General features: G+C 47.0%; 1 protein-coding gene across 1 annotated transcript; it reads left to right on the top strand.

Moving 5' to 3' along the window:
• Positions 1-3,981: 3,981 nt before the first annotated feature.
• LOC120916377 (zinc finger protein 574-like) lies at positions 3,982-14,760 on the top strand. The gene is made up of 2 exons (XM_040327312.1): positions 3,982-4,162; positions 11,929-14,760. The coding sequence occupies exon 2, from the start codon at positions 11,947-11,949 to the stop codon at positions 14,677-14,679; it is 2,733 nt and encodes a 910-aa protein (XP_040183246.1). The 5' UTR covers positions 3,982-4,162; positions 11,929-11,946; the 3' UTR covers positions 14,680-14,760.
• Positions 14,761-14,962: the final 202 nt, after the last annotated feature.

The following is a 14,962-nucleotide window of genomic DNA, read 5'->3' as shown; positions in this document are numbered from 1 at the left end:
CCTCAAACTTCTCACTGAGGAGCGCATGCTGTCACATCATCTGACTTTCTGGCACAGTGTACTGTAGTGTACAGCATATTTCAAGCATTTCCTCAGTCTTCAACAACTCCTATAGTAAGTGTACAGTTTCAAATTATCTCTTGTAGCAAGCCCATAGTCTCCTAACCATCTCTTGTAGCATGCCCATAGTCTTCTAACCATCTCTTGTAGCATGCCCATAGTCTCCTAACCATCTCTTGTAGCATGCCCATAGTCTTCTAACCATCTCTTGTAGCATGCCCATAGTCTCCTAACCATCTCTTGTAGCATGCCCATAGTCCCCTAACCATCTCTTGTAGCATGCCCATAGTCCCCTAACGATCTCTTGTAGCATGCCCATAGTCCCCTAACCATCTCTTGTAGCATGCCCATAGTCCCCTAACCATCTCTTGTAGCATGCCCATAGTCTCCTAACCATCTCTTGTAGCATGCCCATAGTCTCCTAACCATCTCTTGTAGCATGCCCATAGTCTCCTAACCATCTCTTGTAGCATGCCCATAGTCTCCTAACCATCTCTTGTAGCATGCCCATAGTCCCCTAACCATCTCTTGTAGCAAGGCCATAGTCTCCTAACCATCTCTTGTAGCATGCCCATAGTCTCCTAACCATCTCTTGTAGCATGCCCATAGTCCCCTAAACATCTCTTGTAGCATGCCCATAGTCCCCTAACCATCTCTTGTAGCATGCCCATAGTCCCCTAACCATCTCTTGTAGCATGCCCATAGTCTCCTAACCATCTCTTGTAGCATGCCCATAGTCTCCTAACCATCTCTTGTAGCATCCCCATAGTCTCCTAACCATCTCTTGTAGCATGCCCATAGTCCCCTAACCATCTCTTGTAGCAAGCCCATAGTCTCCTAACCATCTCTTGTAGCATGCCCATAGTCCCTTAATAATCTCTTGTAGCATTCCCATAGTCTCCTAACCATCTCGTGTAGCATGCCCATAGTCCCCTAAACATCTCTTGTAGCATGCCCATAGTCTCCTAACCATCTCTTGTAGCATGCCCATAGTCTCCTAACCATCTCTTGTAGCATGCCCGTAGTCTCCTAACCATCTCTTGTAGCATGCCCATAGTCCCCTAACCATCTCTTGTAGCATCCCCATAGTCTCCTAACTATCTCTTGTAGCATGCCCATAGTGCCCTAACCATCTCTTGTAGCATGCCCATAGTCTCCTAACTAACTTCCACAACAGCTGGAGGGCCATAGTTTGAGGATCCCTGATATAAGCCTACTATATACTGTACTATAAAAGCCTACTATAGACTAGTCTACTATATACTGTGCTCTATACTAAATTATCCTACTATATACTGTGCTATATACTATATAAGCCTACTATATACTATATAAGCCTACTATATATTGTGCTATATACTAAATTATCCTACTATATACTGTGCTATATACTATATAAGCCTACTATACAGTATACTGTGCTATATACTATATAAGCCTACTATATACTATATTAGCCTACTATATACTATATTAGCCTACTATATACTATAAAAGCCAACTGTATACCATATAAGTCTACTATATACTGTGCTCTATACTAAATGATCCTACTATATACTGTGCTATATACTATATAAGCCTACTATATACTGTGCTTTATACTAAATGATCCTACTATATACTGTGCTATATACTAAATGATCCTACTATATAAGCCTACTATATACTGTGCTATATAATATATAAGCCCAGGCATGTACTGGCCATAGGGACTACTGGGAGTTTCCCGGTGGGCCGATGGCTCTGTGGGCCAGTTTTAGTGACAGCCTGTCAAAGTAATGTCTGCACAGCTCGCCCTCCACTTCATGCAGTGATGTGAGAAGGATGAATAAGTGAAATAATAAAAGAGGTGAGTGAGGACTCTTTATGTTATGATACTTAAGTTTTTTTGCACAATTGCGTATAGTTTATATACTGTTTTTGTGCTTGTTTGCAAACTCAAAGTGGGCCGGTCTGGATGAAGTCCAGGGCCAAATTTTGGTCTCAGTCCAGCCCTGTATAAGCCTACTGTCATGGACCTTGGAATGCGGAAGTGTTCCTCCTTGAAATTTGTTACACAGTGGGGGGTCTTTTGCTCTGTCTTAAAGTGGAGTTCCACCTAAAAATGGAACTTGCGCTTAACCCACTCCTCGCCCCCTTACATGCCACATTTGGCATGTAATTTTTTTTGGGGGGGGGGGGAGTGGGGTCTTCAGGAGAAGGGGACTTCCTGTCCCACTTCCTCCTTCCGCCAAGGGGCTGGAAAGGCGATTAGCTTAACCGCCTTTTCACAGCCCCTCCCTGTAGGCGAGTGCCTGTCCAATCGGACAGCGCCGTGCCGCTCGCGCATGCGCACTGCCGCTCGCGCATGCGCACTGCCGCTCGCGCATGTGCAGTGGGTGCCCGGCCGTGAAGCTGAAAGCTGTCACTGCCGGGTGCCCACACTAAGAATGAAGACGCCGGCCGGCGAGGGGGGGGCGAGGAGCGGAGCCCCGGCCGGCGCGTCGCCCCAGCCGGCGCGTCGCTGGAGCCGTGGAGCAGGTAAGTGTCTGTTTATTAAAAGCCAGCAGCTACACTTTTTGTAGCTGCTGACTTTTAATAAACTTAAAAAAAAGGTGGAAAACCCCTTTAAGGCTCCAGACGGCTCCATTGAAGCCTACTATATACTGTGCTTTATTATCCCACTATATACTGTGCAGCCATATACGGTGCTATATACTATATAAGCCTACTATATACTAAATTATCCTACTATATACTGTGCTTTAAATTATCCTACTATATAAGCCTACTATATACTGTGCTATATACTAAATTATCCTACTATATACTGTCCTATATACGCCTACTATATACAGTAAAACCTTGGTTTGCGAGCATAATTTGTTCCAGAAACCTGCTTGTAATCCAAAGCACTTGTATATCAAAGCATTCTTTTTACAGGGTATAAAAGAGAAGAGAGGCGCCTCTAAGTGTAGCAATAAGTTGCTAAATGTTGCACCTTCATTAAACGTAAGAGCCGGTTCACACTGGGGCGACTCGTCAGGCGACGCAGCCGCCTGACAAGTTGCGTCCCATTCTAGTGAATAGAATGCACTAAGTCGCTCCGACTTAGAAAAAGGTTCTTGTACGACTTTGGGGGCGACATGGGGCGACCTGCATTGACTTCTATACAGAAGTCATTTTGCAAGTCGCCTTAGATGTCGTCTTCATGTCGCCTGGCCGAGTCGCCATATAACCATATTGCTACACTTAGAGGCTCCTCTCTTCTTTTTTTATACGCAGTTGTGACATGAGGCTACTCTTATATCAAGACATCGCTTGTATATTAAGTCATCATTTATTAAAACATTTCGGTTGTCTTGCAAAATGCTCTCAAACCAAGGTTTTACTGTACTGTGCCATATACTAAATTATCCTACTATATATACTAAATTATCCTACTATATATACTATATTATCCTACTATTTACTGTGCTCTACACAAAATTATCCCACCATATACTGTGCTATGTACTATATACTGTGCTATATACTAAATTATCCTACTATATATTATATAAGCCTACTATATACTGTGCTTTATTATCCCACTATATACTGTGCAGCCATATACTATATAAGCCTACTATATACTGTATTATCCCGCTATATTCTGTGCAGCCAGGCAGGAGAGAAGAAGTCTGTGTGCATTGAAAAAATGCTGAAGGGGAGGTGTGGGGGGGTGGAGCCATTTCATCCTCCACTACAGAGACTAACTAACAAACAATAAATAAAACACAATAAATTGGAGCTCCAATGTTAGCTGATCTCAGCACAGCTCTCCTTTCATATCATTGGTTGATTAAAAACTAAAAGTAAACAGACAGCCCATTCCCACCTCTGAGCCCCGCCCCCACTAGGCTTCAGCACCTGACAGACCACATGACCAGCCCAGCAGTCCACGAGAAAGGCGTCATCTCAAGGGGCGCGCCGCTATTGGCTGGCCTCGTTCTCGCCGCCGTTGCGTCGCTCTATTCCCGGGCCCGCTGTGATTGGCCGAGACGGGACAGCCAGTCAGGAGACGCGATGCTGGTGGGTCCCCGAAGTCAGCGCGGCTGAGGAGGCGTTGGGCCGCTGTGTAAGTATGTGTGAGCGGGGCGGTCGGGCCCGGGGACATTGAGGCCCTCATGGGGGAGGAGGACGGAGCTGCCCATAGACATGGCGGGTACTCTGTGTGTTTATAGTGTGAGGGCCTCTGGTTATGGTTGCCATGGTGTTCTAATAGTTTAATGCTGAGCAGGCAGGAGAGGGGCACCTGTGAATAGAAGCCCCCCAGGTCTTGGAAGATGGAAGTTCCAGGCCTGTCATTCTCTTCTTTGTGACCAGAAAGTCTTGTGAGCCTTTCAGCTGTTGGGCCTTGTTTACATCGCCATCTCTTGCTGTGACCTGCAGGGGGAACGCTATTCAGAGGGCATTGAGGTGTTCTGCCGCTTCCTCATGTCCCTTTTTATCACCATAAAACCTCAACCGCTGTGCTGCAGCCCGTGTGTTCTACGTGGCTGTAGCGTGGCCCTATTTAGTAGATTGTGGGCCAGATTCTCGTAGGAGCGCGTATGTTTGCGGCGGCGTAACGTATCCGATTTATGTTACGCCGCCGCGACTTAGACGGGCAAGTGCTGTATTCTCAAAGCACTTGCTCCGTAAGTTGCGGCCGCGTAGCGTAAATCGGCCGGCGTAAGCCCGCCTAATTCAAATGTGTGACAGGGGGGCGTGTTTTATGTTAATCTTCTGTGACCCGACGTGATTGACGTGTTTTTCACGAACGGTGCATGCGCCGTCCGTGGAAATCTCCCAGTGTGCATTGCTCCTAATACGCCGCAAGGACGTATTGGTTTTGACGTGGACGTAAATTAGGTCCAGCCCCATTCACGGACGAGTTACACAAACGACGCAAAATTTTTCAATTTCGTTGCGGGAACGACGGCCATACTTAGCATTGGTACGCCGCACTTACGCCACCATATAGCAGGGGCAACTATACGCCGGGAAAAGCCTACCGTAAATTTACTGCGTCGTACGTTCTGGAATTCGCGTATCTAGCTGATTTACATATTTTGCCGCGTAAATCAGCGTACACGCCCCTAGCGGTCAGCTTAAAAATGCAGTTACGATCCGACGGCGTAAGAGACTTACGCCTGTCGGATCTAATAGATATCTATGCGTAACTGATTCTAAGAATCAGGCGCATAGATACGACCGGCCGGACGCAGAGATACGACGGCGTATCTCGAGATACGCCGTCGTATCTCCTCTAAAAATCTGGGCCTGTGTCACTTTAAAGAGGAGTTCCAGGCGAAAATTCAACTCCGTTTGAAACCAACATACCCCCCCCCCCCCCATCGTTTTTGCATATATTTTATTTTTATACTTTTCTGATAGGTTTTTGTTTAGGACTTCAGTCCCATGGTGCCACGACGAGGTCCGTCACTTCCACTTTCCGCAGTAGGCTGCACTTCCTGTTTCCCTTAGGCCCGTTTCACACTGGGGCGGGAGGCGCGGTGGCAGTATAGCGCCGCTATTTTTAGCGGCGCTATACCGTCGGAATTGCGGCGGTATTCAGCCGTTAGTGGTGCGACTTTAACCCCCCCCCGCTAGTGGCCGAAAAAGGGTTAATACGGCACATTGCCGGCGGTATAGCTGCGTTTTCCCATTGCTTTCAGTGGGAAGGAGCGGTAAACGCACCGCTCCAAAGATGCTGCTAGCGGGACTTTTGGAGTGGTCCTGTTAGCGCACCGCTCCAGTGGGCTTTCACATTGGAGAAACGGCAGCTGCTGTTTAGGGTCGGTTTGCAGGCGCTATTTTTAGTCTGCAAACCGCCCCAGTGTGAAAGGGGCCTTAGTAAGGATGCCGGTGATCTGACGATATGGTTCCGGCTATCGAGATGGTTCCTGTAAGGCAAGGGTGGCCCCGGGCGCCACATGTGGCTTGCGGAACCCTCTGATGTGGCCCGCGACCTCCTGCTCTGGGAAAGAATAGAATACTGTTATTAAAGTTAAGTTTTTATTTCTAAATTCACAGTGTATATTTGGGCATATCTGTTCTGCAGTGGTTACTGAGCTGCTTTCAAACTGATCCGCAGGTGCAGAGCAGTGCACCTGTGGGTTACCTGCGGGTTACCTGCACTGAGCCATAGGCCCCTTTGACACGGTCATTCAGACCCAATTGGACCCTCCATTCACCTGTAAGGAGTAGCAAAATCCAAAGACAAATGAGAGAGAAGATCACCGCTCAAGGTAGGTCTATTGTAGGGTCGTTTCACAAATATAGGACTCCAAGGGTGCAGGCAATGCACTAAGGCAAATATTGGTATAAAGATGAGGGATGGACAGCCGCACTCCAAACCAAACGGGTTGTCTTTATTCAAATCAACAGCAAGAACACAGCAGATCACAGCAATAGGAACAGGAGAATAGCGACGTTTCACACTGGCTTCAGTGCTTATTCAAGCCATGAATAAGCACTGAAGCCAGTGCGAAACGTCGGTATTCTCCTGTTCCTATTGCTGTGATCTGCTGTGTTCTTGCTGTTGATTTGAATAAAGACAACCCGTTTGGTTTGGAGTGCGGCTGTCCATCCCTCATCTTTATACCAATGTAAGGAGTAGCAGATGTAAATGGACTTGTGTCTGTTTACAAACGCCTACCTCCAATTAGAGCCGCAAAAAAAAAAGTGGGCTCTATAGAGTAGAGTGGGCTGCCATCCACCCGATCTGCTCATTGTGGCCCGTGACCGGTTACCATGTCGCTTAGGTGGCCCTCGCTCTTCAAAAGGTTGGGCACCCCTGCTGTAAGGACTGCGCAGGCGCAATCCTTGCCGACGGAAATCACCGAACCTCCAGGGCGACGTGGAATTTGAGGTAAGTGGCCAGTCGGTCTCCTGGCTCTTTTTTTAACATCCTCCAATCCACGGGGATGTTAAGGAATGAGCCTGGATGCCGGCCGAGGTTCGGAGATTTCCGTCGGCAAGGATTGCGCCTGCACAGTCCTTACAGGAACCATCTCGATAGAGGAACCATACCGACAAGTCACCGGTGCCTGCACCCGGAGCTGATGGTCGGGTCGCCTTTGGGTGCCAACATCGTGGGCTCCCTGGACAGGTAAGTACAAAAGAAAGAATACAAGCAGAACCAACCTAAGTGCAGTAGTGTTATTACACGTTTTTAATTTTAGTAGAAATGCACTCGCTCTGAGTAGAATAAAAGCAGGCACGTCATGATAATGGACAGCAGGGCTCCAAGAGGCGATCTTCTAGCGCTGTAAGTTCTTGTCTGGCAGCACCAGTGGCTTCCAGTGTCCCAGGTTAGAGCAAACAAGGTGCAGGGGGAAAATCGTCAGTCCAAGAGTCCCTGGTCGCGGTCGGCTGATGCTAGTAGCGTGCACGCGTTCAGAACATGCGTGCTCCTTCGTTGGGCATCTTCTGTGACCATTCAGAAAGCGAGTAGCAGTAGGAAGCAGGCTGTACTTCCTGTTTCCCTTAGTAAGAATGCCGGTGCCTGCACCCGGAGCTGATGGCCGGGTCGCCTTTGGGTGCCAACATGGTGGGCTCCCCTGACAGGTAAGTGTCCTTAAAGCGGAGTTCCCTCCATATCAAAGTCAGCAGCTACAAAATGTGTAGCTGCCGACTTATTAATCGGACACTCGCCTGTCCCAGGTTCCAGTGATGCGGGCGTACAAAGCCCTGCTCCTCTCCCCCTTTTCTCTGCAGTGCCAGCATTGTCACTGTGGGCACCTGGCTCTGGCTTCACAGCCGGGCACACACTGCGCATGCCCGGCTGGAACTCCGCTTTCAGGCTGGGATCATATTGGTGCGCTGGCCCACATCACATGTCTTTCGCACTGCTGTGCAAATTCAATGCAAATTTAGCCATTCAGATTGTATAGCTGAATTTGCGTTGCATTTGGCCCAAAGTCGTGCAGGACCTTTTTTTTTTTTTTTTGGTCCGCACCAGAATCGAATCGCACACCCATGCGATCCAATTTCTGTCTGAATTGACAGTTCGCACTGTGCTATGCAAACCGATTGGGGGGGGGGGGGGGGTGTGTGTCATTAACTTTGTATTGACACTCCACATAGTTCGCATATGGCAGTGTGTGAACTGCTTGTGAGTTGGGGGCGATGCAGGAACACGCAGAGTTTCCTGCATTACACCAATGTGAACCGGGACTAAAGCAGATTTTCAGTCTGCCTCATGAAGTGGTTCCTCAGCCTGAGATCCGCCATTATGGCAGATGTACCCAGTCTTCAGGTCCTGGCAGAGCCCATCAGTGCATATGTGCACAACTTGAGGAAATGAGACACGGAAGGCTTCCCTATGAGATTTTGGGTACCCTAAATGTCCTTCCCTCAGAATCGGAGCCCTGCATCACATCTGCCAGAAGTGGTAGCAAAGTCTTGCCTAGGCAGAGCGAAGAAAATAAACTACTTTGGGGGAGGGGACACGCACATCTGTTGCTAAAGCTTGGTACACACTCAGTTTTTTTTTTTTTTTCCTTCCCAGGGTTGAATGAAGAAAAAAAGTGTTGCCTCGACCGATACAATGTTAGTACAGTGCTCTCTCTTACTGAGCTGTTGTGTTTAGAACACTCTGGTCAGTGTTCTCTGCTATTGGCTGAGAGCACTGATCAGAAGCCGGTCAACTGCTGGTTTTCCAGCATGCTCGCCCGGCTGCCATACGCACGGGCTAAATGTGTTGTAAACCACCCCCCCCCCCCCCAAAAAAAAAACCTGTTAGAAAAAGGCATAATGAGCTGAAGAAACGGCACGGGCAGCTGTTCCTTCAGAGCGTATGTGCCGATGATGTAATCGGTGCAGTATACAGTAAATGTCTCAAACGGTGCAAGTTTAGGAGATATTTACAGTACCTATAGGTACAAACAAGAGGAGTTTACTTCCTCGTTAAGTCTACAGGGCAGGAAGTGAAGCGTAATCTCCCTAGTGAGTGAGCACAGACTTCTAGGGATGCACCAATGCCCTTTTTTTTTTTTAAATCTGAGTACCAATAATTTCGGTCAAGTACTCGCCTAGTACTGATAGTTTGCTGTGTGAGTTGCGCTCATTCAGAATGAATGAGCTCAAATTGCACTGCAAAGAATTTCATGCAATTTAAACAGGAATGTGATGCGACTCCTGTCTGAATCGCATACGGTATCCCACACTGCTCCTGTGTGAACCCAGGCTTATCAAGAGTGGTTTCAGAAGAAAGAAAGAGAAAAGCAGCGCCCTCTAAGCGTAGTAATCTCGTTATTTTATTAAAATAGATAATTCATATAAAAGTGTCACTCACAAGAGTTAAAAACTGGGGCTTATCTGTAGGTGTTTCATCCGCTCTACGTCCAGAGTGTGGGTGCTCTGTTGGCCCAGATGGTGGTGGACAGGCGTCGCTATTGTCCCTGCCTCTGTCAGCGGCGGTGAGAGATCGTATTCCTCCGGTGCTATAGAGAGGGGGACAGCGTTCTGTGCAGCAGTTGTGGACACAGCGTCACTTCCGAGTACGGATCGCGGGAGGATGCGCGCATTCGAAGCATCCGTACCCGGAAGTGACGCTGTTCCACAACTGCTGCACGGAACGCTGTCCCCCTCTCTATAGCACCGGAGGAATACGATCTCTCACCGCCGCTGACAGAGGCAGGGACAATAGCGACGCCTGTCCACCACCATCTGGGCCAACAGAGCACCCACACTCTGGACGTAGAGCGGATGAAACACCTACAGATAAGCCCCAGTTTTTAACTCCTTTTGTGAGTGACACTTTTATATGAATTATTTCTTTTAATAAAATAACGAGATTACTACGCTTAGAGGGCGCTGCTTTTCTCTCTCTTTTACCATTTCAGATTTTTCTTCAACCTGCAAGCTGGCAGCCTTCCTAGCGATAGTATAATACTTTTATTATGGACTTGTTATAATGGACTAACATACACAGTTCTGTGATCCTCTGATGATCTTTTGCATTAAGACTGGTGTCTTTTCCTTCCCACTTCCCTTCCCTCCCAATTTTCCCATCCTTTTTTATATCTAGTTGCAACTATATCCGGAGAGCGCTTGATTAAACCCTGGTTTGTGTCAAGAGTGATTTCAGCCTGAGTTCACACAGGAGCGGTGCGGGAAACTGCATACAGTTCAGACAGGAATCTCACCGCATTCCTGTTCAAATCGCATGGAATTCTTTGCAGTGATCTCACTGCAAAATATGGGTATCAGAGCATTTTTATGAGTACTTGTGAAAATACCAGGTATCTGTGCATTCCCTATAGACTTCCATGTGCTTTCAATGTGTATATGGCACCAATCCAGTAATGTGCTAAATAAATATCTGCTCCCCTGTATGTGGGTTAGGGTTTTGTGTGGACAGTTGGCAGAGTAACAATACACATTTGATTCTAGCCTCTCATTCAAAGGCCTTCTTGTGACATAATGAGGTTTGAGCAAAGACTTGGTCTGTTAATATATTACTCAGTCAAGGTTAATTGGAACTGATGTAAAGCAATTGCTTCACTAATTACGATGGCTTTATTGAATTTTCTTCAGAAAAATACAAAACATTGCACCGATCGGATGCCAAAGAAAAATGCAATTAAGCACACATACAAAATGTAAACGGTATTGGCCACACAGGGCCTCCATATAGAGTACAGTAATGCCCAACTCCGCGCATCCCAGAATATACAAGAAAATAAAGGCGTAAATTCCTCTTCCCAGTTCCAGTGTAAAAATTGTTGCCTTTATGAGCATAAAATAGGAGAATAATGAGGAGTTCCGAGTGCTCTGGGGCCACTCCCTCCACCAATCCCAGCAGACATACACAAATTGTTAATGGTATAGGCAAGGCGAAGAAATCATTTATACATTTGGTAACCTCAGACCAAAACCCCCATCAACTGCAGGGAGTTGACTAAAATCAGCAGGTGAATATGGGCACCGCCAGCATTCAGCGGGGAGTTTAGGGTAAATGTTAGTTTAGTGAGAGTCGGGTATACTTATAACATTTTTAAATTTGTATGAGGTGGTCTCTGGCAGAAATAAAGGTACTAGAAGGGATAGTCCCGTCTGTCCTCCCAGTTTTCTCCCTGTAGGTCAGGGAAATCGCCTGTCTTTTTTACCCTACGAGTTTTAAAATGTAATAAAGGTTTGCGTTACACTCCTGTACTTTTTGGGGCTATGTAGCTAATTAATTTATTGATTAAACTACTTTTTAATTTAGAAAATGGAGGAGAGTGGGGGCGAAGGGCTAGTAGCTGAAGCTAGACCTGGAGCTACCCACTCAATGGTTTGGGGGGGACTATCACGGTACTGATAAATATGCATAAAACATAATGATATAAAAAAGTTTATTGATATATAAAAATTGCAAAACAAATAATTGTACAATTCATTGATTGGTCAACGTCGACTAGTTTTGCGGGGTTGCCGCTTCATCAGGACAGCCAATCTATAGAGTAATGCAATAAGAATATGTAACAAACATCAGCAATACAGTAATAATTGATAAAAAACATTGATGGTTGCTTACCGAATGAGTCAATTGATAATGCGCGGAACCAGGCGGCCTACGGGGGGGTCCCCCCGTGGCGGGCAAGGGGATGGTTGATCGTGAAGGTCTGGGTGTAAATAAGCAATATAAAAATATGTATGTATATAAGAGAATGTTTAACCCCATAGAATCGGTGGGCTGGGTAGGGGCAGGGAAGGGGAAAAGGGGGGGGGAAAGGAAGAAGAGAGAAAAGAAAAAGGGGAGGCGGGGGATGATGGTACACTTTTATTCATTTTATTATTCCATACATGACGCCATACTCCCCATTTTGTTCATACTTTTTAATTTATTTATTTTTATTTATTTTTTGACAGAGTAACGTGTCATCAGCCATGGCAGAGGGTGTCCAGTCTCCAGTCGTATTCCAACACCAGTACATGTGTTCAGAGTGTGGTGTTCTCTACAATACATTGGAAGACGTATTGGTTCATCAACAAGATCATGTCGGAGGTGTGCAAGCAGCAGTGTCCCAGGATATTTCCTTGGAGTTGGGAGAACTGCAAGGTCTGGCCCAGGAAAGCCAGTACCAATGTTTGGAGTGTGGGCAAGTTCTCTTGTCACCAGATGAGCTTCTTCATCACCAGGAGATGCACATGCGGGAATATCCACACACTCCCTCCTCCCCATCGTTGGGAAATAGCCAAATACACTACCAGTGCTCTGACTGTAAAGAGCTCTTTACTTCCCCTGAGTTGTGGGTAGCTCACCGCCGAAAGCATGAGAAACAAGAGCAGCCACCTCAACAAAGTGTTGTTCTGCAAACTGGAACTGGTATCCAGGCCTTGCTTAGCCTGCAGAATGTTCTCTTGGATGAGAGGACTTTAAATGGTTGGAGCGTTGAAGTACCAGCTGTGGTTGCAACCGCAGAGAATGCAGCACAGCCTGGATCACAAGCGGAAGGGATTGAAAAGAGAGAAATGGTACAGGTCTCGGAGATGCACCCATATGAATGCTCCGAGTGCCTCCAAGTATTCCATACCCCTGAGGAATTTCTTGACCATCAGGGTCGACACTTTACTGAGTCAGAGAAAGAGACCTCGGCTTCCCCCTTATATAGCAGCTCAGAAACTGCTGCACCTTCTCCCAGTATTCTTGAGAAACTAAGGAAAGACTGGATGATAGAAGAAAATGAGGAAACAACTGGAGAAAGCTTGGGGTTAGTGCAACGGGTTTACCGCTGTCAAGAGTGCAAAAAAGAGTTTATTACGGCAAAGTACCTTCGGAAACATCGCAAGGAACAGCACAGCGTGGAGTTCCCATGCCCTGACTGTGACCGTTTCTTTACCTCAGCCAACCGATTGCAGTCCCATCGTCGTGTGCATGTGCAAGGAAACTTGCAGTGTCCAAATTGCTACAGAGTGTTTAAGAAGGAGACTTCTTTGGAGCAGCACATGAGGATACATCGGGGGGAGGCTCTCTATCTTTGTGTAGACTGTGGTTTGGGCTTTGGGACAGAGATTACCTTGATCTTGCACCGGAAAAGCCATACCTCAGACCCCCTGCATCGCTGCCAGTGCGGCAAAACGTTCAGTAACATGACCAAGTTTTTGTATCACCGAAGAACGCATTCTGGTAAAAGCGGTGTCCCAACCCCAAAGCAGGACAAACCCTCTATCATTCAAGAGAGACCTTTAGTTCTCTCTGATTTTTCCCGCGCTTTGCTTGCAGTGCCTCCTGCAAGCTTAACTGCTTCAAAGTTTCTTCCTGAACAAACCGCCCTGAACAATGCGGCTCACAATGCAGAGTCCCAGGAAAATGGGTTTAACCCACACATTTCAACAACAGAGCCAAGTAATGGCTCAGAAACTCCCAGTCAGACCTTTAAGTGCGCTCAATGCAGCAAAGACTTCCCAACCCACTTGAAAATGATGCAGCACAGGCGAGTGGTTCACGCTATGGAAAGAAAGCACAAATGCAGCGTGTGTAGCAAGTACTTCAAGAAGCAGGTGCACCTGCGAAACCACATGCGCACCCACACAGGTGAGCGGCCCTTCCAATGTACGGACTGTGGCAAGACCTTTGGCTCCCTGGCCAACCTAACACGCCATCATCTTGTACACACGGGGGAACGACCATACAAATGTGACCTCTGTGGACGTTCGTTCACCCAGAGCTCTAATCTGCAGCAACATCGTGCTCTGCACACCGGCTCCAATCCATTCCCTTGTAAGATCTGTGGATTAGAATTCAACAGAGCTTCCAAGCTCGCTTTGCACCAGATCAGACACACTGGCATCCTGCCTTACAAATGCCCCGATTGCGGCAGGACCTTTTTACGCAAGAAATTAATGCAGCTGCACCAGTTAGAGCATCAAGGCAAAGTTTTGATCTACTGCAAAGATTGTGCGGTTGTTTTTCCCGAAGAATCAAAACTTGCAGAACACACTTGCCGCAGCAAAAAGTTGTGTCAGTATAAATGTCCGACGTGTGGCAAAAAACTGAACTCCAGTTCCAGTTTGAACCTCCACCTCTTACTCCATACAGGTCAGCGACCATTTAAATGTCACGTCTGCGGCAAGTGTTTTACCAGCCAGAGAGGAGTTACACGACACCAACAGTGGCATTCCGGAGTCCGACCCCATAAGTGCAGCACATGCGGAAAAGCATTTGTCGCATCTTTCAGTTTGCAGTTGCACCAGCGCGTTCACACTGGAGAACGTCCGTTTCCCTGCCTGGATTGTGGTAAGAACTTCCGGCAAGCTGCCCACCTGAGGGAGCACCGCCGCTTACATACAGGGGAAAGGCCTTTCTGCTGCCAGGATTGCGGCAAGACTTTTGTCCAGTCCCTTCACCTGGCAGAACACAGACATGTCCACAGCAGTGACAGACCTCACTCCTGTCCTGACTGCAACAAGAGCTTCAAAACACTCTCCAACTTACGAAGCCACCGCAAAACTCACCAGAATCTGATGGCCCAGCCACAACAGACCATCATGTGCACAGAACTGGGAGAGCCCATAGCTATTATTGAGAGTGTAGAACCACTGCCCCTTGCTGAGACTATTGAGATTTACCAGGCAGCACTGGAAGGAAATTTGCAGGTGGAGGATGTGACTTTACAATGATTATCACTGTTCATACTGTAAATAGTTAAATAGAACAGGATGTATGTATTCCTGACATAAAAAGGCTTATATTTATAAACACTTTGTGGTCCCTTTTTGCTTCAAAAGCAGGTAACACCGATCTGATCTGTCCCTGCCGGGAGAACACAGTGATTATTGCTAGTGGCTATAGCCTCTGGCAATAATTGTATCCTAAAAATCAGACATGCTGGTTGTACACAAGTCGAGTACAATCAGATTGCCCATACGGGGTTTAAATCTGCTGAACCGGCTAAGATTCAAA

The sequence above is a fragment of the Rana temporaria genome, chromosome 10 (assembly GCF_905171775.1).
Source record: "Rana temporaria chromosome 10, aRanTem1.1, whole genome shotgun sequence".
NCBI classification, from domain to species: Eukaryota; Metazoa; Chordata; class Amphibia; order Anura; family Ranidae; genus Rana; species Rana temporaria.
The sequence above is the reverse complement of the archived record's forward strand: the minus strand, read 5'-3'. Positions and strand labels throughout refer to the sequence as shown.